Source organism: Panthera pardus, unplaced genomic scaffold (assembly GCF_024362965.1).
Source record: "Panthera pardus isolate Hobbes unplaced genomic scaffold, ASM2436296v1 HiC_scaffold_12, whole genome shotgun sequence".
In the NCBI taxonomy this organism is placed as follows: domain Eukaryota; kingdom Metazoa; phylum Chordata; class Mammalia; order Carnivora; family Felidae; genus Panthera; species Panthera pardus.
The window spans coordinates 5,159,945-5,187,424 of record NW_026526677.1 but is presented as its reverse complement, the minus strand read 5'-3'; the positions used below and the strand labels follow the sequence as shown (position 1 = coordinate 5,187,424).

The 27,480-nt window shown below is 52.5% G+C and overlaps 1 protein-coding gene across 12 annotated transcripts in view; it reads right to left on the bottom strand.

Moving 5' to 3' along the window:
- CHKA (choline kinase alpha) overlaps window positions 1-27,480 on the bottom strand; it is a 61,393-nt gene that overhangs the window by 3,339 nt on the left and 30,574 nt on the right. Inside the window, exons 3-13 of one of the 12 annotated variants that reach the window (XM_053899373.1) lie at window positions 21,265-21,294; window positions 20,186-20,239; window positions 12,647-12,760; window positions 9,576-9,709; window positions 9,219-9,323; window positions 8,460-8,518; window positions 6,532-6,619; window positions 5,691-5,799; window positions 2,851-2,957; window positions 1,378-1,459; window positions 890-1,027 (exon numbers count right to left, since the gene is read on the bottom strand). In XM_053899373.1, the coding sequence (XP_053755348.1) occupies window positions 917-1,027; window positions 1,378-1,459; window positions 2,851-2,957; window positions 5,691-5,799; window positions 6,532-6,619; window positions 8,460-8,518; window positions 9,219-9,323; window positions 9,576-9,709; window positions 12,647-12,760; window positions 20,186-20,239; window positions 21,265-21,294 (993 nt within the window). In that variant the 3' untranslated portion in view covers window positions 890-916. Of the gene's footprint in view, window positions 1-889; window positions 1,028-1,377; window positions 1,460-2,850; window positions 2,958-4,177; window positions 5,075-5,690; window positions 5,800-6,531; window positions 6,620-8,459; window positions 8,519-9,218; window positions 9,324-9,575; window positions 9,710-12,646; window positions 12,761-20,185; window positions 20,240-21,264; window positions 21,295-27,480 lie in introns of those variants that run through there. The other 11 variants (XM_053899377.1, XM_053899374.1, XM_053899375.1 and 8 more) reach the window with 11 other exon arrangements.

The window sequence follows — 27,480 nt, the reverse complement described above, 5'->3', positions numbered from 1 at the left end:
AACACTACTTGAACTACATCTCACAAATTCTGATATACTGTGTTCCCTTATAATTTTCTTTGAAATATTTTGTTTCATTTCTTCTTTGATCCAGGGCTTATTTAGATGTACTGTTTAATTTCCAAATAACTAAGAAGTTTCAAGATTTTGTTGTTGCTGATATCCTATTAAATTCCACCAGGGTCAGAGTATATTCTCTGCATTTCAATTCTTTTCCACTTGACACCTATTTTCTACTGCTCAGCATACGGTCCATCTTGATGAACATTCCATATTCAATGGGCAAGAATGTACCTTCTGCGGTGGGCATCAATTACGTCAAGCCGGGAGAGTGCTGTCCACTCCTCCGTCCCTCCTGCTGCTGTGTTTCTGGCTCTGCTGTCACCAAGGGAGGGGGAGGTCTGCTCTGTGGGTCCGCCTCTCTCTCCATCAGTTTTCTCAGGTTTTGCTTTACGTCTTTTGAAGCAAGAAAGGTATGGACACATTCACGATTTTCTTAATGTCTTCTAGATCAATCGATCCTTTTATTATTACAAAATTATTCTTTATCTTTGGTAGTATTTGTTTGATGTCTACTTTGCCTTACAATAATCACTGGACCGTGACTAAATCTGCTTCAAAACTCCATATTCCCCTTCTCTGGCCTGACACCACCTGTGCAGTACCAACCTTCCGCCTCGTACAGGACTAGGGGATCAGAGAACTAGTCACTCCCACCTCCTGTCTCAAAGCAAGGTGCTCACTAGAGACTTTACACGCCCCTGCCCTGGAACACGCTCCCAACACTCACCATGGGGCAACAGAGGGCTTAACTCGAGGTTAAAACTGTCTATGTCAAGGACGCTTCCTAAAGTTAGAAGAAAACGACAGCCTGGCTTGTCAAACTTGCCTGCAGCAACCAGGACGGCTCAATGAGTCAGCACCAGCCGCCCGCACGACGTGGGGTGCTGCAGGCCGGAGAACGGAGCCGTGACAGCTGAGGAAAACACAGAGGCAGACCCCATCGTGCTCCTTCACTCGCTGTCCCCTGTGTCCGAAGGGACTGAGGTCAAGGGCTGGACCTCTAGGGTCCGATTTCTACATCCCCCAGGCGAACCACAGGACCACACAGCACTTCTCTGGAGCAGGGAAGGCCTGGCCTGCTGGTCACCTGCCTTTGCAGATGCGGAGCCAGTGAGAGTGGGTTAAATTATGCAGCCTTTAACCCTCAGCTTCCTGGGCTGAGCCTGCTGTCCTGGTGCCGGGTCGCCTCATTCACAACTTGCGGGGGCACAGGGAGCCCTCTGCAAAGAGCGGTCATTTACCACCAGGCATTCACAGACATCGTTAACAATTTTCTTTCTGAGAATAGAAGAGAAAACCACCCCCAAAACATACCATGTACCCAAATTCAATGGAAGAAATCTTGGCCTGTACGATGGACCAAAGTCCCCAGAAGAAATGGGACGCAAGGGCAAACCTGTAATTACAAGAGCAGGAGACGCACGTGAGATGGGTGGCACCAGCCACGGGCCCGATGACGGAATTTCCTGCAGGTGGGCATTTTACCTCCTCTGGATGCAAACTGGGTCTGCCCTGGCCAGCTCGGTGGGATTACACGCCACAGGGAGCGAGCAGCTGGGAGCACGGCTGCCGGCTCCGCCCACCTCTGGCTGGGGGCGGGTGGACTTGCCGAGTGGGACAGCGACAGTCACACAGTCACAGGACTCAACGGGGGCCCTGGGGGCCACGCAGGCAGGCACGGGCTACGCTGGGAAAGAAACGCTCTCTGCTACACGTGTGAGCCCACGGCACCAGCAACCCTCAGCGCGCATTGTGCAGCAAGAGGGGGAAAATGCAGGCCTCTGCATAACTTCACCACCCTTCCTGGAGCTGGATGCCGCCCACCCTCACCCCTGCCCTCGCAGCACAGCGGTGAAACAGAGGAGGGTGTGACAGTCCCCATCTCTACACTGCACCGTGGCCTTGGTCACCGTGAACCCACGCACGTGCCCCCTCACAACAGTGCCTGTGGGCTTCACTGAATGCTCTAGTATCCTCCTCACCCCTGCTTGTACTCCCTGACCCTCTACACGTCCCTTGGGGCTCCCCTTCCTGTCTGGCTCTCCATTTTTCTATTTTCTATCCATTCCCGAACCAGAGAGGGAAGCTCCGTGCTGCAGGGGGAGCCCCGGGGACGGCAGGGCTGGCCACATGCTCAGCAACAGGGGTGTGGACACTTCTGAAGACCAGGATCTGGAAGACATGATCTGTGCTAAGTGGGCTGGACAGAACAAGGTGGGTCAGAGGTACAGAGACGTTTTTAGCGAGAATCTCCTGTTGTAACAGACCCCACAGGATGGGAGTAACTCAAGCCTCCAGACTTGGGAGATGAGTGTGTATGATACACAGGGGTCGGAACCTCTACAAAATCCAGCAGTTTCTCAGCCCTGCTTTGAGAGCTGCTGAAACAAAGTTAAACAAGCAAGACTCAGAACCAATGCTCACAATCTGTCATTATTTTTTAGAAGAAACACATTAATGGATGGTGCCCACCATTTCACGAGCATCGGGCGACAAGAGGGTGCAGGCCCTGGATGGCACGGCCTTGTTCCGCTGAGTCTTACACGTGGATTACAGTCTGGGGCACCATCCAAGCCTCCTGACCTTGTGCACTGACCCTGCTCCCCGCCCCTGCCGTGAGCTGCAACCTGGAGAGGTGTCAAACGTTCCCCTTTGGACAAAGTACAAGTCCTAGAGACGTATGTTTGTAGAGAAGCTCCTAAAATACTCAGGATTGCGAGCAGTCACCCCAATTATATTCTGGAACAGGACAGCTATCTTTATCAATCAATGAAAGGAAACAATTACCTATTGACTTCAAGCAACATCTCTTCTTCTATAATGCACTTTTCTTCATTACTGAGGTTTTCAAATTCATTTTGGAATGCGGCCAAGTAATTGGAAATAAAGTGGAGCTTTAAAAAAAAGGAATTACATTAGAGTCAGTGATGGTTAGACAGATGGTGTCGACAGCTGTCAGGAAGCACTACACGTCCAGTGGACACCCCGCATCGCCAGAGACGCCTGGAGAAGGCCCAGCCGAGCCCGAGCAGCTCTGTGCCAGGCGTGGGGAGTGTGGAAGCTCGCTGATCCGGCAGTGAGCTCCAGCTTGCCGTCGATGCTGTCTTGTTGGCAAGACCAGTACAGGAAATTACGATGACTTCCAGCGAAAACAGGTAGAATCTAATCCACACTCATGTTTCCCACGGTCTGGGTGCAAAGCCTACATCATGCGTCTCCCCAGACTGGCTGGCATTCTGTGCGGGGTCACCGCAGGAAGCCCAGGCACAGGCGCCAGGGAGCCCAAAGGTGTTGGCAGGTGCCCCCCCGCCACCCGAGGGTGAGAGCTGACCAGACCAGGCAGAAGGGCCGTCCCCCTGCGGTGCCATGATTATCTACACATTTATGTCCGTCCATTGGCCACGTCTAATTTTGGTTTGGAGAAGAGGGTCTACCAGGCCCCACACAGAGTCCACACCCGCATTAGGATTTGGGAGATCCCATGTCCTTCAGTATTTCATCTTATACAGAACACAGCAAACTACCGCTTGCCTTCTCTGATACATAAGGAAACGGCATCAGTTACGTGACCTAGAAGAACGCCAGGAAGCGATTACCTACTTGGAATGCCAACACTGCTTCTCGACCAGCTCTGCCATTGCCCTTGTCCAAAACCGGCTTTCACACAGTGCACCCCCTCCCACCAGAAGGCATCCCTCCAGCCCAAGCACTGTCCTAGTAGGGGGTTCCAGAAGGAGTAAATCTGCACAGAAAAGGTGACCGCTGGCCCCTAGTAAATTTTATGCAGCAGGTGCTACTCTGAGCATTTGTTTCTGCATATTACCTTGCCCCTCACGGTGACAAAATAATTCCTGCAGATGAGGAAATGGAAGCACAGACACAGCAGGTGACAGTGAAGTCAGTAGCAGATTGGGATTCAAATGGCACAATAGTTTCTAAAACCCATGCGTGAACCACCACACGTGATGAGGTTAATTTCCAGGAGATACTAAATGCTCAAGTCGGCAGAAAATTTGAACAGATCAACACCCTAAGAGATGGGGTCACCATTCATGGCCTTCTCTCCCAAAAAGTTCTAGGCCCACGTTTTCTTACAGGCAACGTCTACCAAATCTTCAAAGAACGTCACGTTTAATATAAATTTGTTCCAGAAAATTAAAAAGGGATACCCGACTCATTTTATTAGACTAGTATAATCCTTACTGCACAAGCAGATACGAATAATGGTTTTTAAAACCAACGTTAAGAGCCCAATCCACATATGTACGCAGATGTCAAACCCCTAAGTGAGAGATTGCTTAACTGGATCCAAGAGAGCGCTCCAAAATAACACACTTCACTCGAGTGGTCTATTTTAGAAATTCTAAGATGGTTTAACATTTTAAAACATCTCATTAACGGCCTAAAGTGAGGCAAGCGCGAGATTACCTCAGCGGTGCAGAAGGGGTATCGAAAAAAGACCAGTAACTATTTGCATTGCTGTGCGGTGCTGGCGGTCACACCGCTCTTCTGTGCGCTAACAGGAAACCTGCCTTCTTACTGAAAAGCCCCTCTTCCCGGCTTGAGGGGTCTCACCTCTAGGGCTGCCCAGTTTTTACAAAGGTCTGCTTTCTTTTCAGTGAGGCAAAAATTCAAATACCCGAAGACGGCTGTTTCTTCTTCCTCAGGCTAAATGGCCTACTCTTCCCCTCCCTTCCTTCTCACACAGCATGACCTTGAGGGCCAGAACCAGCCCGGCCAACTGGTTCTCAAGTTCATCACAGTTGGCCCTACGACGTGGCGAGAAGAGGGCAACGCAGTTTCCGTCCCACAGCAAGTCGACATCTGAACCGCAGCTCCTGGCGTGTGGGCCATCGACCGAAGACGCCACCACCGCGCCTGGCGCAGGCGAGTGACCGAGAAACACGTCCCGAGTGAGTTACAGCAGCAGCTGGCTGCATCCCCGTCCTCGCGCCGCTCTGACCTCTCTGAAATGCCGCTCACCGGCAGGGGTTCCGCGGGAAGAGCGGTTCTGTGGCAGGGGGGTCGCGAAGCGGGTAGAGACGCCGTCCTGCGCAGGCTCAGGGAAGCGGGCTTGGCCCTCCCTGTCCACAACCTGGCCTGCTTCCACCCCGCTACCCACTTATCCCCAGCCGCTCCGGCAGTGGGCTGAGGAATGGAGGAGGGGCTCCCAAGGGGGAGATTCCCACAGGGTGATTCTTCACGCGGCCCCTCGACCCCCACACTCGGGACAGGACAGGGAACTGGTTGGCACCACAGCGGCTCCCAAGTCATGCTGCCCGGAAGATTCCTTCTGTCTGCAGGGAGTGAAACACACACAGGAAACACCGTGATCTCCAAAAAGAGGGCCAGAGAGCAGAACAGAGGCTGGGCTTTCTGGAAAAAACCAGAAGGAGCTACACGAGAGACCACTCTCTAACCGAACACAGGTTATCGCCGGCTCAGGGATTAAAATGTCAAGTTTGTGTCTTGACACAAAATAACATTTTAGAGCAAAAGGGTCTGCTGAACCATTCTGACCCTTTCACAAGGGTCCTGTGAAAATTGAAGAAGTAATCGATTCTAACTGCATAAAACTGACTCATGTAATTTACCTCCCATCAAGCCTCCACCCAGTAGTCTCCTACCTGCTGTTTCTTGGTGGGGTACTTCAGGACGTTGGCTCTGAAGAAAGGGTACTTTTCATAGTTATAGTCATACATCCACTCACAGAAATGATTCCCAATGTCAAATCCCCTGAAAGAGAGGTAAGAGACGCTGCGAAGCGGGCACCCTGCCACGGCACAAGGCTCCCTGGCCAGAGAAGGACAAAGGCCGAGTCGTGAGCACCCCTCCCAGCAACAAACTGTCCTTCCCGAGGTTCCCCGGGGATGACAGCGTCAGTGACAGGGAGAGCCGACGGGGCAGTTACCAGAACCACAGCCGACCGGAGCCACGAAAGTGCCCGTGACTCAAGAGGCGCCTGGGTGGCTCAGTCGATTGAGCGTCGGACTCTGGATTCTGGCTCAGCTCACGATCTCACGGTTTGTGGGAGGGAGGCCCGCACTGGGTTCTGTGCTGCCAGTGTGGAGCCTCTTGGGATCCTCTCCCTCTCTCTCTCTCTCTCTCTCTCTCTCTCTCTGCCCCTCCCCCACTTGCACGTGCGTGTGCACTCACTCAAAAAAAAAAAACACTTAAAAAAGAAAAAAAGCAATGGTTCGAGAGCCTCCTGCACTCAGGGCTCTGACCTCTGACACCGACAAAATACCAAGTTGTGCATCGTGACTCCTCACACCGTTGCTCCCCACGAACCACAGAGAACAGGCCTCGCTGCCTCATGCACCGCTGCAGGCTGCGGGGGCAGACGCACCAGCTTCCGCTGTATTTTGTTGGCACTGCTGCCTGTTTTCTGCTCTAATTGTTTCCTACGTGCATCATTAACCTAATAGAACGATACGGAAATAAACACATTTTACTGTAACGTGTTACCTGTAATTATAACTGCTGTACTCGAAGTCGATGAGCATCAGTTTCTGCTTTTCAGAATTCTCTCTGCCTTCCAGCATTAAGATGTTACCTGCAAAAAAGGTTTCGACGACGTGCCATTTACTGTGGGCTTCACAGTCGAAGGCACGAGCCCCTGACCGGCAGGGCCAAGAGCGGTTCTGATCCCCTCCGGGAATCCGAACCACACGAGTGAACGCAGGCCACAGAGTCCCAGGAGCAGCACTGTCACACCCACCCCCCACCCCCAAAACAGAAGGCCCGGGCCGCGCGGACACAAGAGCCCCTGTTCACAGCAGCCCAAGAGTAACACGGCCCCGGGCTTACCCCCGAACAAGAATGGCCCGCCATTCGCTTGCTGGGGCAGTACTCCCCAGTCGTTTCACACAGGGGTGCAGAAGACGACTCTGGACTGGCATGCCAGAGTTCTGGCTGACCCAACATGCCCGGCAGCGCTGAGGCGGGGTGGCAGACGGGCCGGATGTGGCCCACCAGCTAGGGAGCCGCGTCCTGGTGTCCCCCCCGACAAGGATGTCACCGGTGAGGGCAGCTACCGTGCGTATGGCTCCGGGGACCATACTCGGCCCCACCGCTTCGCCTCACCCACTTCTCCTCCTGAGGAGGAGGCCACAGGTGGCGTTCCTTCCGCCACAGGTCCCGTGAGGCCGAATTCCGGGCCACAAGTGAACTGACTGCCAGACTGGCTCTTCAGACACACGTTCCAAGACCCCCACACTCTACACGACGTTCAGCATGACTACGGGGCTGGGGGGTGGCACCGGTGAGCCAGGCTTTGCTAGGTTTTCGGCCCCTCTCTCTCCGGGGTTTCTGCAGGAGGTGCACTTTCTAGGCTTCTCGGCATCCATCTTCTGTTTCCGGTGGCCAGCAAAAGGAGACTCGGAAGCAGATGCCCAAAGCGGCAGAAAAAGGGAGACAGACGCCCCCAGCTTCTCTGGCCCTTGCACACATGGCCACCGCCGGCAGCCGGCCTCCCTCACGCCCCCGGTGACGTCTGTGCCGCTACCGCCCGCTGCCACGCAAACCTGTGGCTGACGCGTCTACACTGTGCGAGACGTGGCCAGCAATGATCAACTCTTCAATAAAACGTATTTTGGCTCAAACTGATGTCTTATCGATGACTGACCCTCAACACGGACTATTGTTAAAATTAAAAACAAACCGCTGAGCCTGGCAAACGGCCCGAGGGTGGGCATGAGCCAACAGTGACGGAGAGGACAAGGACAGCAGAGAACCTCGGCAGCACCCGTGGGACCTGCCCAGCTAGACCGGGCCTCCATTTGAAGTCACGGTGGGCAAAGGTGGCTCACAGTAAGGGGTATCCGGCGTCGTAATTTCCTGAAGGCAGAGAGACTCAAGGCCATGGCAGAGTGAACTGATCTTGAGAGCAGGTGACCTCGATTAGCCGCGAGGCGCTGCAGGTGGAGGGGACGAGGCCCCCAGGACCGATCCCGGCCACGGTCATCTCCTACTGTGCCCTCAGATTACCGAAGTCCTGTGTCCACCAGAGTAAACACTAAACGAGTAAGTAACTTGGGAAGTTTCCATCCTTTATCCTCCCAGGTTAGCGAACATTCTCATTTTTTCTTCTGTGAATATATTTCTTGCAAAAATGGGAGGATACCCCCTGTGTTTTTCCAAAAGTTGCTTTTTTTCTCTTAACACATCCTGGAGATTTTTCTGTATAAAAACTCGACCTCATTCTTTTCAACAGTTACACAGCACTCCATTGTGCGGCCCTGCCATTATTCACACGGCCATTCCCCTCTCCGCGGCCCTGGCACTCATCACACAGTGGACACACACACACACACACACACACACACACACACACACACTCAGCCTTCCAAGCAGACACACAAAGCCAGCTCCACAAAACAGGCAGCAATCCTTACCTTCCTGACAGTCGTTATGACAAAACACAACTGGAGAAGGGGTGGATTCCAGCAGCGACCTGGGAAAGGAAGGTTTTGTCGTCACTCGTCACACTGTAGGCCAGAGACAGAGCGCCACCATCTCTGTGCCCGGCGCTGCACAGACGCTCCGCGGTGCCACACGGCCTCCGTGCAGTGCTTTTCTTGTGGCCTCCGGGAGCGCCACCATCACGCGACGACAGCTCCGCGGCAGCTCAACCCAGAGACCCTCGTGAGCCCCCGGGGTGCCCAGCTCTTCCCGTGTGGGCCCCCTCCTGGAGGACCCTCCTCACGTGGCTGTGGGTCCTGGCTCGCAGCCCCCCCCCCCCCCCCCCCCCCCCCCCCAGTATGACCCTCCTCATCAGTCTGCCTCTGGTCTCCGTCACACCTCTTACCACGACTTGACATTACGGGACGTGTTTGCTGGTCTCCGTCTCTCCTACTAAAACACAAGCGCCTTGGAGAACGTCCCGGTCACCACTTGCTGGGCACCACGTGCAAATGTGACTGAGGAAGGCCGGGACCGCCCGCACTCGGGGCGAATGCCGGAGGCCTGCACCGCTGCACCCCAAAGGCCGGGCGGTAGCCCCTGCTCGGAGGCCAGCACCGAGTTTCCTACTCCATTTCCCCCCAGAGCTTGCGGCGCACGGTTCCCCTCCTCTGCGGACACCCCCAGCCTGCCGCCCCCACGACCTCCGTTCCAGAAGAAAACCCGCGCCGTCGCCACGGACCGCGCCTCACCTCAGGTTCTCCAGTTCCAGAGGCAGGTTGTGGCGGAGGAGTCTGTGGAGCTGCTTCACTCTGGGCTCCCCGGCAAACTTGACCCTCAGGACTTGATTCAGATACCTTGCAGGAAAGGGGAGAACGGAAACCACCGCTCAGTCCCCCGTGGCCTCCTCCTGGAGCTCCCGTGAAGCGTAGCCACGGGATGCCAGCGGGGAGCCCCGGGCTCTCTAGAAAACTCACTTCCTGCCCACCCACCCGTCCGGCAGACCAGAGGAAGGACTCCGACCACCGTGGCAAACAAGTACTCACGCTGGCACCTCTGGTGGCCGCTAACACAAAACTGAGTCAGAGCCAAGCGGTTTGGCCACTTACTTTTCCATTGTTCCAAAAAGCCATTTTGGTTCCTTATTGAATGGCATTTTCATACCATGAAATGTGGCCATTTTCTCAGCTATTTCTGCAGAAATATCTGGCAAACTTAATTCTTCAGTGTCTAATCGCCGGCTCTGGAATAAAAAAGGGAGTCAGAAAACGGCATTTGTTCAGGGAAGCTGGAGGCGTGCGATCACACAAGCCTAAGGACTAGGAGTCCGTTCTGTAGGGCATCTAAGTCTCCTCCGGCGCACCGAAGTCCCGTAGGAACGGGCACCGTGCCCCGCGGACAGTGCCCCAGCAATCGCCATGGCATTTGTCAGCAAGGGGGAGGGGCCTGCTCCACAGCTCAGTATCACTTTGAACCCTTTTAATCGTGAGAAGGTCCTCCCCGCATGTAAGCGTTTAGGCGGACTCCGTGCTCCCTGCCCTCTGCCTGACGCCAGAGCGTGCCCTCTTCCCTGGTAAAAGCTCCAGGTTTCCAGCGGTTTGTCACACGAGCCCGTGTCTAACTCCTTCAGCAGCTCGGACACCCCGCCCGGACACATCTCAGGCAAGAGGTGGTCCCAGTCGGAAGCACCGCCAGGAATTCAGCATGAGCCACGGCCCCCTCGCCCACGGTGGCGTCCACAGCCCCCGCCTGGCACAGGGCAGGCTCTCAGAGCGCAAAGCTGAGCGAAGAAACGGAGGCGCCCAGCTCCCACCACTGCGGCTCCCGGCACTGCCACCCCCAGAGCTCCCAGTCCCCACTACCGCGGCCCGAGGCCACGCCCGCTCCGGAGGCACGTCCCAGCTCCTCACGAGGAAAGCACAAGCCACTGAGACCTGTTCGTCCTTCCCACGTGCACTGCTCCCCTCCAGAAGCCCAAAGAGGCACTCCTCCGAAAATCCAGAGCGGCGCAGCACAGGGGTGAACAGGGGGAGTCTCCAAGCTAGAGAAAAAAAACCCGGCTCGAACCCTGGCTTTAATCCTCATGCCAAAGGCATAGGGGCCAAAGGCACGCTGCTCAGACCTCTGCGTCTGACTTTCTGGTTTCCACAAAATGAGAAGCGCATCAAGTCCCTGGCGGGCTGCTCCGAACGAGGGCGGGCGCTGCAGGCAAGGGCCCTGGGCCAGCAGCCCGCCGGGCAGGTCTTGACAAACGGTGGGAGCCCGGCGACGAGAGCTCAGGGCTCCCTTGGAAGCAGCAGGCCCAACCTCTCCCTCCTCCTGCACCTGGGACCCTGCAGCTTCTTGAGCGGTGGCACCAAGGTGAGGGCAGGGCGTTCACTCGGCTTTCCCTCGGCTCGGTTACAAAACGCCCCTGATCTGTTTGGCACCGTGGAAAGTGTAAGACCAACCGCGCTCAAAAATGAGCCCCTTGCAGGGTTCTAAGCTCCTTCGGAAAGAGCAACAGGAGACCAGCGTTCGCAGAGGTCACTTCCTGTGCCCTCTGGAACGTGGCTACGGGGACCGGATGGGGTGGGGCGCACGCGGCAGTCCTGACTAAACTTGCAAGTAAGACGTGCCATCAGGCCGAGCCAAACGCAATCACCGTCTCTGGGGTCAAAAGCGGTTGGAAAACGGTAGTTTCAAGTGGTTCGACCTAGTATTTTAACAGAATTTTTAAAAATCTTCACGACATAGCAAACGTTATACATAAAGACACTGGAACTACAGAACTAAAACCGCACGCACCCACGGACACTCCGACGCCCGCATCCTGGTCCGGGACAGGACGCCCCGTTATTCTGAGCTGCGGTCCCTGCTCCTTTCCCTTCCCTACGAGGAGTTTCACCACAGGCGCACACTTCACACAGCTTCCGGAGTGCTTCCAGGGCTTTATTAAAATGACCTATCCTATCTGTAGCCTTCACCACCTGGTCTTGTCGCTCAGTGTCATCTTAAGGTGCATCCGTGTCGCCACTCGTAACCACAGGAAGTGCTTTAGATTTTTAATTCTTTCAAATGCTTTATTATTATCTCATTTGATGCTCACGCAGCCAGATGTTACTGTCCTTACTGGGACAGTTATAAATAAAACGACCGCCAGGCGGCAAGCCAGGTGCCAGGCTAGAGACCGAGGCCTGTCGGCTGGCGGCCGCTCGTATGGCGCCACCGCACGACCTAGAAGAGGGTTCCCCTCCTGGGAGACAGGTCACAAGGAGGCTCCTATCCCTGGGCTGTGGGGAATCAGACCATCAGCAGCCCTTCCTCCAGCCTCTCGCCGAACACGGGTTGAGTCTTGGCGAGCAGGGCCTCCCTTCAGCCAGGCCAACCGTACAGGTGGCCACGTGAGGCTGGGCCGGAAAAGGCAGCCATGCGTGACCCTGTCTTCGAGGGGCCCCACAGCTGAAGAAGAGGAACCCTTCACCACATCTGTGAGCTTGGCTGTGAGTGGGGAGGCAGGCCAGCCAGGCTCAGCAGCTCCACCTAAACGGCCCGGAGCCGCCCCACGCTCCCTCTAACGCGAGCTCTTGAGGCCCAAAGCCCTTCTTGGGTTTACTCACACGTAACTCTAAGCAAGACACGTGGGTCTGGACGTTAGAGCAACATCAGAAATGCCTCAGGACAGCAAGAAAGGGCAAACGCTCCCAACTCTGGGAAACGGGATTTGAGCCGGGCCCTGAAACGCCAGAGGCACTTGACGGCCCGTGGGAGCTGGGGAGACTCAGACAGAGGGAGTGAGATGGGAGACGAGGCAAAGAGCAGTGGTGGCCCCACGGGGCGAAGACCCGGGTGTGGCACGCGGCGGCCAGGGCCATGGGGACCGGCTGTGACTTCTAAAGGAGGCCGAGACGTCCACAGGAACAAGGTGAAGGGGGAAAATGCCGGGGTAAGCAGCCTTAGGGGTCAGTGGAATGTAGGCTTCATACAGATTTTTCATTCGGATGAACATCTTTGCAGAAAGACAGAGGTGCTAATGTAAACGCAACAGAAATTTGTTTTTTCTTTATTTCTGATGCAATGGAATAACGTGTCACATTTGCTACGCCAGAGCACGACGTCTCGGGCTCTTGCAGCCACAAGGGCAAGAATCCATCTTTTGTCTGCGGCGCGTGCCGGCCGACGGGTGCAGAACACATCTTACCGGGATAAACTGTTCCAGGCGGCCTTGGGGGAAGATGCCGTAGAGCTTGGGTCCCAGCGACCTCTCTGCGAGAATGGCAAACATAACGCTCTCCAGAACCATGGCCTCGGCCCCCTAGAACAGACAGCAACACAGCACATGTTTCCTGAGGGCTGAGGGTGCGCAGGCACGAGCGCTTCCACGGGAGCAGCGGCATCACCCCCAGCGACTCTACGACTGGGCGTCATGACCGCCACCCCCATCTTGAACGCGAAGACACAGAGATCAACATCTTGTAACGTGCAGGGTCCGTGCTTGCAGGGGTCACACTATATCAGTAAGATTTCAAATTCCAGTTTAACTGGGTCGCTGATTCCAAAAACAGAGTATCTGTTGGTATTTTACTGCTCGTATCTATCTTAGAACTTCTCTGAATTCCGCCCATGGCACCTTCTCAAAGGCCGCCACAATGCCGTCCGCTCTGGAGAGGGGGGTGCTGGCCTGCTTTTCAGCCGCGAGCGCAGAGCAGGAGCGCGGGGGCCTTCTGCCACCGAACCCATCCTCAAGGACGACTGACAGACCTGGGCCTGTCTTTCCGTCCAAAGAGCGCCCTGGCGCAGAACATCCCCGGCCTCCATGCCCTGCTCTTATCCCTAGTCTTTGCTGCCGGTTTAACTTTGTCTCTTGCCAAAATCCCCGAGGCTCCTAAACGGTCTCTAGTCCCAGTGACTCAGGTGGATCCACAACCATCCTGCCTACAAAACTCATCTTTTGGCCTCAGTTCAAATTCACTCCTCAGTCCTCTGCCATTAAACAGCAAATTAACCTCTAAGTCACTGTGTCTGAGGAGGGGCCAGCGGGCGTGGGGGGCGGGGGGAGCTTTCAGAGGATTCTTATTCACCCCTTGTTAAGAAACGTGCCGTGGGGAGTGCGATCCCGCACAAACACGGAGCAAAGCGAAGCAGCTCTGTACGCTCACGTTACAAACACGCGCAACGGGACCAACTCAGGCAATGACAGGGCGCTAACGTCACAGAGAAGAAAACAGAGAAGCTGCTTTTCCAAAGGACACGGAACCACACTGGAGTAAACAGCCATTTGATCACCTTCACATTTTGGGGAGCAAACGGCTTTGCTGGTGGTCCCCCATAATTCCAGTTTAGCCACCGTCTCGTGTGTGTCATTTATTCCCACAATTGTGGGCTGACCACCTCGTGAGACCCGATCTTTACTTACTCACTTGCAGTTTTGCGCCTACGGCTGCCATGAACCATACCGCGTCCTCCCCAAATCCACACGCCGAAGCCCTGGCCCCCAGCGTGATGGTGTGTGAGGACGGGCCTCTGGGAGGGGGACGGGCACAGATGAGGTCACGAGTGCAGGGCGCCCACGCGATCAGCGTCCTTACACGAAGAGACACCAGAGAGCCCGCTGTGCCTCCCTCTGTCTCTCCGTCCCTCTGCCATGTGAGGGCTCGGAGAAGACCGCACCCGCAGGCCAGGAAGAGGGCTCCGCCAGACCCCAAACGTGCCAGCACCCTGATCTCAGGTGTCCGGCCCGCAGCGCCGAGAAATAAACGTGTGCTGTCCGCACCCCCACGGAGCCTGTTACGGCAACCTGGGCAGACACAGACAATGACCGCACACGGCACTGCCCTGTCAGGTTAACGGCGTGGAGAACAGGGTCGAGGGTCAGACAGGTTTTATTTCTGAACCCCTCGAAGGAGGTGGAGTCCCTGGCGGCCCGACGACCCGCGCCAGAGACACCCCGCAGGAGAGTGTGCGCAGATCTGCAAGGTGCCTCTCAGACTCTCACCTGGATGTCGGTGTGGAGTGAAATGCCAAGGCGCATGCAGGCCGGGCACCACGGGACGGGGGACGGGGGTGTGGAGGCGGACAGGCTGTCCGTGGTGGCTCTGTGCAGCCCTCGGCACACCCTCCCCTCTGCACACCCTCCCGTCTCACGATTTCAAAGAGTTGCATCAGGATTTCTTCTGTCTGGGTATCCAGATTTTGTCGGAATCAAAATTTGTTTTCTGGCTTCCCTCTGTGTGGAGTGACTAAGCCTAAGGGCCTTAGGGTTGGCGCCGTATAAAACATCCGAGTGCCCGATCCTGAACAGGCCTTCGCGTTCGAAGTTACAAACTTTATACAGAGTTAAGACCCACCGCGTTACCTCAGTAGCCTTAGCATTTTGCGCATCGTGTCCACTCAGTACAAAGGCTACTGGGGACTGACCTCACAGGCCGTGCTGTCGCTGGCACTCGGGCTGAACACACACACTGTCCAGAATCCTCTCGAGTTGAGTCAACCCATCGCCAGGATGGAGAGAAGATGGAAAGAGACTTAAGAACTTTGCAGTTCTCTCTGGCATTGCTCCAAACACTATAAATAAGAAATCTCTTTGTTCATATGTAGTATCGCAGTTCAATATTTATTCCCGGTAGGGAGGAAGAGGAGCTGGTGCGTGGGGGGAAAAGTCAGGAGGAAGAAACGAAGGAAAACAATCACAAGCAAGAAAAATGGTTAAAATGGGTTAAGAAGGATAGCAGGTGGCACGCCTGGGTGGCTCAGTCGGTTAAGCGACCGACTCTTGATCTCAGGGTCCTGAGTCTGAGCCCCACATTGGGCTCATGCAGGACACGGAGCCTACTCAAGAAAAGAAGAAAAAGGGGAGCGGGCCATCTCAGAATGAGGGCATCGACTTGTGCCAGCCTTTTGGGAACCGCCAGGTCTCCAAACACCTCCCGGCTTGCTACTTAAGCGAGTAAAGAACCGGACGGGACCAGAGCGACCCAGTTCACCGCCCCAGCACTGGCCCAGGAGCCGCCACTGGCCATCCAGACACTGGTCCTAATTTCTTAGGACAGAAGGTCCTACCTCCGCTTGAAACCATTTACTTGGCCCCAGGGAAACCGGAAGAGCCTGCAGGGACCCGTATCCCGGAGAGAGAAGCAGACAACGCACAAGCCCTGCGGCAGGGGCAGGACAGAGCTGCTTCCAGGAAATGACAAGGACACCTGAGGGTGAGACGGAGGTCCCGAGGCGGAAGTGACTTTGGCACATTCGAGGGAGGGGAGGGGCGGGCGCCGGGAGCCCAGCCACCAGGAAAGAGGAGGCCCGGCCGGAGAAACCTCAGCGCGTGGAGCATTTAAGGGGAGGAACCCACAAAGGGCCTGAGAATTCCCGGCGACAGTGAGGAGCACACTCTGGACCCACTCGATCCTTAAAACAAACCTTATATGCTCACGACTGTGCCAGACTTTCTAGCATTTTCTAACGTGTTTCCTTTTAAAAAGCAACAAAAACGCTGACATCTCATGTCTGTGAACGATTCAGATGGGGGCAGCAGGAGGAGGAGGGAGCAGGAGAGGAGGCGGAGAGGGCACAGCCGTGATGGAGAGAGTGTGGTGCTGCGTGTGCAACCACACTCAGGCAAAACTCAGGGGCGGAGCAAAGTGGCCACTGGATCCGAGCACGTGGAAGTCGTCGGTGACCAAAACAAGAATGGTTCTCCAGGGGAGTGAGGGGTACAGGGGCAGAAGTGTCTAGGCAGACTTTTCATTTTATCTATAATGATAGATCATTTTCCTTTACAAAATTAAAATCCAGGGGTGCCTGGGTGGCTCAGTCAGTTAAACGTCCGACCCTAGGTTTTGGCCCAGGCGGTGATCTCACGGGTTGTGGGTCAAGCCCCACATCGGGCTCGGCGCTGGCAGCGTGGAGCCTGCTTGGGATTCTCTCTCTCCCTCTCTCTGCCCCTCCTCCCACTCTCTCCCTCCCTCTCTCTCTGCCCTTCCCCCATTTGCACTGTCTGTCTCTCTCAAAACTAAACTTAAAAGATGTATTAAAAGAAATTAAAATCCAGGAATAGAATATCAAACTTATGAACTTCTTGAGAAGACACAACAGCGTTTCTGTGGTATTCTTGCCCAAAATGCATAACCTCGTTCCGGTCATGAGAAAAGACGAGACAAACCCAAACCTGAGGGGACGTGGCTGGGCCCTGTGCCCAGCGAGCGCTGGGACCGTGAGGCACATGGAAGCAGATACATGGACTAAGGGGGGAACGACCAGCAAATGCAGCACTGGGGTCCTGGCCACATCTCAGAACAGAGCAACAGTGGAAACACCTGGGAAACTCAAGTCGTTGTTACTGGGCCACGTTGGTCTCCACGGGTGTGTCAGGTGTTAACGTCAGGGGAGGTCGGGGGAGGGTCGTATGGGAGCTCTCTGTACTAGCTTGAAAGCAAACTTCCGTTGTGTCTACAATTCGTTTGAAATAAAAAGTTAAAAATAAAGAAATGCATCTAGAAAAGACTGAAATCAGGGGGTGCCTGGGTGGCTCAGTCGGTTAAGCTGACTCTTGATTTCAGCTCAGGTCACGATCTCACGGTTTTGAGTTCGAGACCCACGTGGGGCTCTGTGCTGACAGTGGGGTGCCTGCTCGGGATTCTCTAACACGCTCTCTGCCCCTCCCCCACTTGCGCACATGCTGTCTCAAAATAAATTAAAAAAAAAAAAAGACTGAAATCAGCAATATGATTAAGTCAGCTACAAATTCTGCGCGGTGGCATAAAGGTGTTTACTAAATTATTCTGTGCTATTCCACGCGCTCAAAACTTTTTCAAAAAAAAAAAAAAAGGTTGATCGGGAAGCGAGAAACAGAGAGTATGTAAGTACTCTCATACTCTCTCAAGAAATCCTGCTACAAGAGGGAGCAGACTCAGGCAAGGCCAGCAAGCTCTGTCCGCCACGAGGGACAGGAGCAACGCGCCCGCAGACAGGGAGAGAGGACAGCTGGAGTCTGGAGCCCAAGGGAAGGACCAGCCCGTGGAAAGGGCAGGTGCAAACACAGACAGTTCACATGCTTGCAAGTGGACAGACGAGGGCCGAGAGCATAGCAGCCACCAAAGACCGGGGCTCCGTGGCCTGCCGGGGGCAGTCCTCCCCGGCCAAGCGGTTTCCCGCCAATGATGTTGCTCAGGTGCGGGCTTAGAGAAGGCCAGGTGGCTGGGCCCAAAGACCAAGCTGGACATGGAAATCTTCAGCGAACCAGGGCAGCTCTCTGACGGTTTTCAACAGAGGAACGGGGAAGAAGCGAAAAGACACCACCCACCCCCCCCACCAGTCGGCCTGGAGAAGGGGGCTGGGGAGCAGTCTCTGAGACAGTGAGCCTGTGGAGAGGCCAGGTGGTGGGGGAAACGTTCAGAAGAGAGAGGACAAGATTACAGACAGAGGCCAGCCATCCAAAGGGGCTCCAAGAAGAAAAACCACCTTCCCCATTCCCGCAGCCAAATCCCTACCTTTTCACCCAAAGAAATTACAATCAGAGCACCCGCCGTTTGCTGCTGGGCTCTGAGTGGAAATCCAGCAGGCACAGGAGGAAGAAGCGTGGCGGTGACCAACGGGTCACCCGAGGCAAGGGCATCTTGGACGGAGGAGGGGAAGGGACAAGGAGCGTGTGCACCAGCGGGCAAGGGGCAGAATGTTCCAGAGCTGTCCACTGGCTCCAGCTGCAGCCGACGTTCAACAATTCTATACTGTGCCTGCTGTACACCAGGCAGGACAGCCGTGGCGAGACCACACGGGGTGGCGAGGTGCTGCCCTGAGTCTAGAATCTCACAAGAGGAGGAGGCAGACGTGAATCGCGTTGACACTGAAAACCCCGGCCTGACAAGGAGCGGAGTGGCGGCATATGGCGCTCGGGGTGCGGGCACGGAACAGACACGCACGTCCAGTCCAGAGAGCAGGAGGGCTCCCTGGGGAAGCAACCCCGAGTGACGTCCCATTACGTGCACAAGTGGGGGTGGGAAGCGGGCACAGTGGGGAGCACTCCAGCCGGAAGGAGCAGCATCGGCAAAGGCTCTGTGGCTGCAAGAAAACCAGTTTAGGAGAACGTGGCTGGAGCAGGAATGTGGATGCGGGACGAAGGGGAGAACGGAAGGTTCAGCAGGATCAGACAGGCACCTGCTGGGATAAAGCCCAACCCGACCTGGGGTGGAGTGAGCACTGAAGGATGTCAGGCGAGAGGCTGACCTGACCAGAGGAGCGATTCGAGCGGGAGGGGGAGCGGAAGCGGCGCCCCCAGAGGAGATGGCGGGAGCCTGGACCCTGGAGGTGGGCGGTTCCAGAGGAGACGGGCACACAGACCCTCGGTAGAGTTCAGAGGAAAATAGACTCGGGGTTCGGATACGGGGCGAGGGAGAGAAGGGGATATCGGAGGTGACTCCCCGCCCTCTGTCTGCAGAGAAAGGAGAAACTGAGGTTCTGCCGAGGGGACGGGGTGGGGAGGAGTCCGTGCGTTCGTCTTGGGCCTGGTGACGCCACTGAGAGGCGGCGGCGGGTGGCGCTACCCCAGGCAGGGGTCAGGGCCGGGGAGCGACCCAGGGACGAGGGGCAGCATGGGAGGAGAGCCTCGGGCAAGTCACGGGCATTCTGGCATTTGAGACGCTAGGAGGTCAGGCCTGAAAAGGGGCCGAGGAGGGGAAGAAAGCGTTCAGAAAGGGCAGGGTGCTATCGAGTGCTGCAGAGAAGGGGAGTCAGAACTGGAGGCGCACGGGGGGGTCTGTGTCACGGAGGCCCCAGTGGCCCTGGTGGCCCAGCCTTTTCTACCGCCGGCACACACGAAGGTCCACAGGCAAAGGCCTCAAATGGCTGCAAACTCACTGTCAATCACTTCCTGCCCAAGGGCGTCTCTGTCAGCGGTCACCCAGAGAGCACAAGTTCCAGATCCACTAGACGAGGGTCTCCAGGGAAGGGCGCACCCACAATAATGCACCGCGACACGAGAAGGAAGTCACTCCCAGTACTTCTGTTTCTTCATGACCTCACCTCTTTTCAGTTTCTACCTCTAGACCATTTGAGTAATTCGAATACAGTGCGGAAGCCAGTGTACTTACATACGCGTGTGTAGATGCAGGTTTTATGTCTGTGTTGTGTGTGTGTGGGGGGTGTATACTTATACACAAACTTGCACATGTTGGGACAGTATGCTCAAAAGTTGCTTACTCCCCGGAACGTGGAGATCACTCTCAAGACTCCCCACTTCTGAGCCTCATAGAGGGGCCAGGTGTGGACACAGCAGTGCTCCCGACCCCAGGCTCTTCTCTGAGTGTGAGCATTTCAGAGAGTGAGGTCATTTTAATTGGGAAGAAGCCTCTCTGACCGGATTGCCACTCTGGGAAAAGGCACCCCTGCTTGCACCAGGCAGTGCCTGCTTAGCAGAGGGGCGCGTGACCAGAGAAGGGGGTCAGAGGCACACAGTGCAGCAGCACAAGCCTATCACGCACAACCGTCTCCCCAAACTGCCCTCTCCCAGCACCCCAAATAATGTCTAGGTTGCCACAGGGGCACCACACATCCACTGCCTACACTCAGGAGGAACTGAAAATACCGGCTGCACGCTCGGTCTTAACCCCAGTGTGGCAAGAGCCCTTGCCCTGAGACCGACAGACCAGGGCCGTCCAGGGGCGGGAAAGAGGCACCGAGACCGGAGCGCCGACGTGGGCTAACACGGGTTTACACCTCATACAGACGCAGAACGGACTTAATTACTTACTTGAAATTCATTTTCTTTCTGAGCTTGTTCGGATCCCTCTTTATTACAGGACCTCTACGAATGAGAAAAAGCAAACACTTCCGGTAAGATGGGGAACACCACACAGACACTAACTTTGCAACCACCAGAACAGTCAGGGTTTATAAAACATCACAGATCTTTAATGAATGTTTCTCAACCCACTGAAGCCACCAGCGGCAGGCTAAAATGCCCCACCAGTGCCCACGCTAATACTGATACCCAAGGAATCGCTTCATTTCTCTCCAGGAAAAGGAATGTGCTGTCGACACCCCACAGCCTTGTACCTTTTCACAATTTCATTGTCCGAGGAAAGTCAATAGGGGGCGCTCTTCCAATCAGGCCTTCCCGAGACCGACCGTCAAGTGGTCTCCCCGATTTAGGTAGGCGGTTCCTTCAAGGCAACACTATCCCGAGGGAGCCTCCTTCCTACAAGAACGGGCAGTGTACACACACCCAGGGCAAGTGGTGGTCAGCACAGAACTGGGACAGAGAAGAAAGCCCTGTGCGGGCGGGAAACACGGCACCGAACGTGGGCGACGAGCCTGCCAACTTGGTACGTTCACAGACTGGCCCTGCTCGCTCCGCCTGTCCCTGGCTCGATCTGAATTCTTCCTCCGCCAAAAAGAGGGTCGTGCAAATTTAATAAAGCCCCTAAGCTTATTTCATGGATTAAGGGATCCGTGTATCACTTTCCTCAATGAAATTGCAAATTATTGGAAGCCAGGGATCTGGCAAGTAACAACTAGATCATTAAGTACCTTAAATGACTCTCTGGCTCCGTTCTCTCTTCAAGGCACAGATCGTATGTTTTAAAAGCCCCCCCACCCCCACCCCAAATGCTTTAAAAGCCTTCACAGTATCTTTAATAAGGGGATGGAGAAAAGCAAGTCAGAAATTTAAGGATCGTGTCGACATTTTATACTCAAATATCACCTCCAGAAATGTTACTTGTTATCATTGAACTACGTCGGCTTAAGCCAGACACAGAAGGAAGCCCACAGGGAGCTTTTTAAAAATTTTAAGGTAAAAGATTCTGGAACATCCCGTGAAAAACATACCTTTCCATTCCACAGCTTTATCAAAAATACCTGTACCGAGGGTGGAAAGTGTGGACAGGGGAAAAAAAATGCCACGTTAAGCAACACCAGCTACTCTAGCACCGTTCAAGACTGTAGTGATTTAAAGCGGGGCTCGCATCCATCATATACGGAAACAGTGCACAGACGTCTTAATGTGTGTTCTGCACAAACCGTACACGTGCTGGCTTATGCGATATAAAAGTAAACAAATACCCACGTTCATGAAGCTATCTGCAAAAACCTCGCACTTATACATATTCGGCAACATCTTTAACATCCAGTTAAGTTCATTTTGTACAAAGTACAGAAAAATACAAATGGAGGACATATAGTTTCGTTTGCGTAATCTGCGTTTCTCTGATGAAAAGATGCTGCAGGTGAAATCCCGTTACGATCAAAGCTACAAAAATGAAAACGCTACGGAAATACTTTTAGATGTTTGCCGACAGCGTGACGTATGGTATGACGGACTCTAGGAAGGAGTAACTGGGAACCGTTAAAGCTTTCCTCCTTCCTTAATTCCAAAATACTCCCCTTACTGAACCGTTACCTCAGACTCCGACTTTAGCGTCTCCTCTCTCCCCAGTGGCCTACAAGTTCCTAATGAATAGGGACTCCATCTTTTATTTATTGTTAGTCTTCCCCCAAAGCACCAAGCAATCGGGGCGCTCACTGCACTGTCGTTGGGGTGATGGAAGGCCACTCCCGCGCTGTGAAGCTCAAGGCATGGCCTCTGGGCCGGAGCTGGCGGGCACTGGGCAAGCTCGCGTCCCTGATCGGAGCAGCGCAGCGGGGAAACTGGCTACAGTGTTAATCAGGATGCTGAATGGGGCCAAATGCCCCCCAGACGTTAATTCCCGGGCTTGTTCTCTCCAAGGAAAGTGAAGAACAAAAAAAGTACCGTAATGTGACATACTGTATATCGATACTTTGTCAAAAAGACAAATATGGAATGTGGATATCCTACTGAAATCCGTTGTAACGGGATTTGACCTGTACAGAATTCTAAATGACTACAGTTATTCCTACACTGTTATTATTCAAACTGTATCTTCTTAGGGAGATACAGTTAATGGGTTATACAGCCAACAGAAGTCCCTTTCCCTTGTCCAATGGTGCTCTCCAAAGCGAGTCACTTCCTCCAAAGTCACAAATTGCCTTAGTTCCCACGGCCATTCCTTTTTAATACTCGTACCCTTAAGTGGAAATCAATTCCGTTAATAATTTCCCCACCCCTGCCCACTCCATTCCACCCCCAAATGAATGCATTACTTATACCATAAGAGCACCATCCTGAAGGCAAGATGGACTTCTGCCATATTCAACCCTCTGTTCTGTTTCCTCAGTACAGAATGTTCAGGTTCCCTCAATCCTGCAAACAAGAAGAGTAAGAAAAAGACCAGGAAGTCTCAAACCAATCAGATATTCACAAAAAGTGAGAGAAGAGGCCTCCTCCTGATAAGCCACAGAGAGACAGACTCACATTGCCAAAAAAGAGGTCAGAGAACTTTTTTTGTGCAGGAAAACGGGAAGTAAAATAGATCTTGGCATCTGTGGGATTCTACTTCAGAGGCACACATTTATTTGAAGCAGATATTAAAATATCTCGTATAAATATTTAACACGACCCCAAATTTTCTGCCAACTTGCAAGTTAATAAAAACTATATGAAAATATATAAAAGAAAACTACAATTTTTTACATTAGAAATTTGAACACTGGTTAATATCAAATAATTACTAAAATCTATGGATGTGAACACAATTATGGTCATTTTTTTTTTTAAATCATCTTATGTAGACAGAGACCGAAACGTTCACGGAAGTAGTAACACAATGTCTGTGTGTGCCTCATAATAACCTTACCGAAGGAGCGAGGGTGAAGACAAAGGGCTGGTCAGAGGGGAGGCGGGTATTGGGCACTGGGGTTCATTATACTCCTCTGCTCTACTCTGTATGTATCTGAAATTCCCCATAATAAAAACTCCTTTTTTTAAGTAAACAGAAATTTCAGGGCCTAAGAAGTCAGAATGCATCAAATATGTTTAAGATTGTAAAAACCATTAAACGGTACACTCTAAATGGGTGAACTGTAGAACATAAAGACATTTAAAAAAACAAAAAACAAAAGACACCCGAAGATAATTTAAAATATACCGCCACTGGCTTCCCATCTTCCTCACTCTTTTCTTCCTATTTTGGGCTTGTTTTTCAAGAGAATCTATAAAAGGATTCATTATAATCCACATATTCATTAGACTGTGATATAGGAAATAAAATTGTCTAAGGGGGTAGCAGTAGTAACAGGGGTATGGTTTATATTTCGTTTTAGAGATCAAGATTTTGAAAGCGGAGTCAGATTTTTCATGGGCCAAGAACTTCTAAATAGGAAAACAATTAACATTGATACTATAAGTTATTAGATTTTTAAATGTTTTATCATATGCTTTGAAAAGAAAATGGAAGTCAGTAGACTTTAGAGGCTGAGATGAGAAAATATCGCTTGACTAAATTTTGTCTTAAATAATTTTAGGATTCAAAAACATTCTATTTAAAGTTACCCGAGGGGTGCCTGGGTGGCTCGGCTGGTTAAGTAAGCATCTGACTTCAGCTCGGATCATGATCTCACGGTTTGGGAGTTCAAGTCCCGCACTGAGCTCTCTGCTGTCAGGGTAGAGCCCGTCTTGGATCCTCTGTTCCCCTCTGCCCCTCCCCTAGGCGTTCCCTCTCTCTCTCAAAAATGAATAAAACCCTCTTATAAAAAATAAACTTAGGGGCACCTGGGTGGCTCGGTCGGTTAAGCGTCCGACTTCGGCTCAGGTCATGATCTCACAGTTTGTAGGTTCAAGCCCCGCGTCGGGCTCTGTGCTGACAGCTCAGAGACCGGAGCCTGCTTCGGATTCTGTGTCTCCCTCTCTCTCTCTCTGCCCCTTCCCCCACTTGGTCTCTCTCTGTCTCAAAAATAAATAAACATTAAAAAAAAAATAAAGCATATGTGTTACCTTTAAAAAAAATAAACTTAAAAAAATATAAAAATAAAAAACAAAGTTACCCCATACTCCACAAGGTTTATTTCTTTAGATGTGTCTACGCGTTTGTGCAGAATCAACTCTTATCTGGCCAGTTCTTACTAACAGATTCCTCTAATGATGAGGGAGCTAGTGTTACAACTGAACTACTTTAAGAAAGCCCCATTTGTGCAATGAAACAAAGCATACCTCGCTCTCCCTAAAGTCTGTGTATGTGTGGCTATGCATGTAAATAAATCAGTCAAAGTGGTGTAAAGAAAGTGGCATGGAGTGGCGTCCAGCTATTTAAATGTCATCTCTAAGACTAAAACATTTGTCTTTAAAGTATCTTTAGGGGCACCTGGGTAGCTCAAGTTGGTTAAGGGTCTGACTTCGGCTCAAGGTCACGATCTCACGGTTCGTAGGTTCAAGCCCCACGTCCGGCTCTGGGCTGACATCTCAGAGCCTGTAGCCTGCTTTGGATTCTGTGTCTCCCTCTTTCTCTGCCCCTCCCATGCACTCACTCTCTCAAAAATAAACAAACATTAACCCCCGAAAAAGTATCTTTAAAAGCCCAGCACGGCACAAGCTAGTTGCCAGGGGACAGCCTGGGAAAAGTGCTGAATCAGCTACATGAATGACGTCTCATCAACAGTATAATGAGCTGGAAATGCCATTTAAGAAATCAAATCATCATCAATCGTAAATACTGTTATAAGGAGGAAGTAGCCACAGAAATAAAAAGATACAAAAAAGAGTGTTTTATAGAAACACAGAGGACAACTCTTCTTCTTACTAGCCCTTCTCCACCAAAAACCGAAACAAAAAACTACACAGAGCACTCAGCTGACTCTTTTATTTTTATTTATTTATTTTCAGCCGGCTCCTTTAAAGGTTCTGTACAAAAGAGTACGTTGGTTGTGGCCTTTTGATAACACTTTGGGACCCGTAAATGAGAGACTGAGAAAGAATAATTCAGGAGCGCCCGGGTGGCTCAGCCGGTTAAGCATCTGACTCTTGGCTTTTGACTCAGGTCATGATCTCGTGGTTCGTGAGCCTGCCTGGGATTCTCTCTCTCCCTCTCTCTCTCTGCCCCTCCCCTGCTCGTGCTCTCCATCTCTCAAAATAAACATGTTTATAATACTTATAAATGGTTTTATAAATTTATATAAATGTATATGTTTTTAAATAAATTTCTAAATATATCTATAAATGAATAAAATCTTAAAAAAAAAATATAGCCCATGTGATTACCTGCTGAGCACATACGAATTACGAGAACCTAAAGAGACAAACGATATTTAGCATTTTGGGGTCTTCTCTAGCGCACCTTCAATTGCCCTGAGAAACACTCCAAAAGAATTCCATCTTCTGACTTTGTAAAATGGGACCGGACGACTTGACGCATGTCAGTTGGAGACCAGACCCTCTAAGAAAGAGGCTCTCGGAAGGCACAAACCAGAGGACAGGCAAGGGGAAGACCGCGGAAGGCAGGCTCTTCCCAGGACCTCCTCAAAACTTACGTCCGATCCAGGGTAACCTGCTGCCCCCAGACCCCCCAGGCTTCCAAGTGCATTAGGCATAAGCACCCCAAGCGCTGACGTGTAATCCACATGCTTCCGCTTCCGGGAACAGCGCCCTCGCTTCCCCAGCCTGCAGGCGCCTCCCAAGGGCCCAGAGCTACTGCTGATCCCCCCCCCACCCCCACCCCCGCCCCATAAAGGTGTGGGGGAGGGGAGGGCACTGCCTGATAAGGACAAAGAAGAAAGTCTGTTTCTAACTCCGACCAGAATATCAACAGAGCAAGGCGTTTCCAACAGAGCAGTATGAAGGAGGAAGCAGCTAAATACTTGAAGTGAGTTTCCAAGTCGAGGCCCATGAATGTCTACAATCACCCAACCGTTTTCTACTGAGGAAACAGAAGAGAGGAATTGGATTTGCCTGGGACAAAACAAAAACAAGCTCCCCCTCCCGCCCCCCCCAAGAAACAAAGGCCATAGAGCCCATACGTAACATTCTGAAATCTTCATCACTGCACTGTTCTAAGCCCAGCACAATCTGTAGCTGGTGCTACTTAACAAAAGCATTACAATTTTCTTTTTAAAAGGCATTTCTTGAACCCAAGAACTAAAAGAAAGAAATTAAAGCTGTAGAGAATGCTCCAACTTTCGGAGGACTCATACTATACCGTGAATCGGGTCTGTCACCTGGAAAGCAGACTGCTCCAGGCACGATCGCATGGGCAGCCTGCGGCAGAGAACACATAGGCACAGACAGCTAAAGTGGTACATCCCCCCCGCGTGCCCTTCAAGCCACCCAGCGCGCACATGCCTTCCCCAGGTGGGTGTGCTGCGCTCACACCGTCGCTCCAGGGACCAGAAACCCGGACTGGCTTCGTGCTATAAATCCCACACATTTAAGACCAGCAAGACAAAGACATGTTGCATATGTCAAAATTAGACACAGTAGTCCGTGATTTCTTTAGTTATCAAAAGAAGGCACCAAAGCAGGTATGGAAGGGGCTACAGAGGGTGATCTGGCAACCGTCCCTCGAGCATTAACTGAAGAAATACTCGGTGAGACCAAATGGGCACACACACTACTGGAAAAATTCACTTTGGAGAGGCAAGTCTCACCACCTTAGGGAGAAGTCAGATCACACCACAAAGTACGAGGCGGTTTTTCAGAAGCAGGGTAAAAACAAGTCAAACTCACGATAATCCTCATATAATGAGAAAAAAATACACAGAGTTCCCAGTGTCTGGTTACTGGCGACACGTGCTCTCACAGTCTCTTGGGACCAAGCAGGGCTCTTCGTGAGGGAACGTGAGTCGCACGGTCTTTGCACGACGCAACCCTCGTTCCGGGGAGAACTGTTTGCGAGCAATTTCTCAGTGGCCAATAGTTGACTGTGAACGATCTATGGGCTGTTCCCGTGTCGGGTGTTTCCCATATTCTATTGTGGTTTAATTTCTATTTAAACTGGCATTAAGGGAAGACGACCTTCTGCTTTCTGGTTTTAAAGCAGACCGTGTCCCAGATTGCACTCTTTTGAGTCATTAACACATATCTGCGTTGTGCCTTGGTGCCTTTCATTTTATTACGGTTAGTCCTCAAACAAGCATTAATATTAGCCTTCCCTCACTCAAAGAACACACAAAAACATTTTCCCAGACAACGCTCGAGAG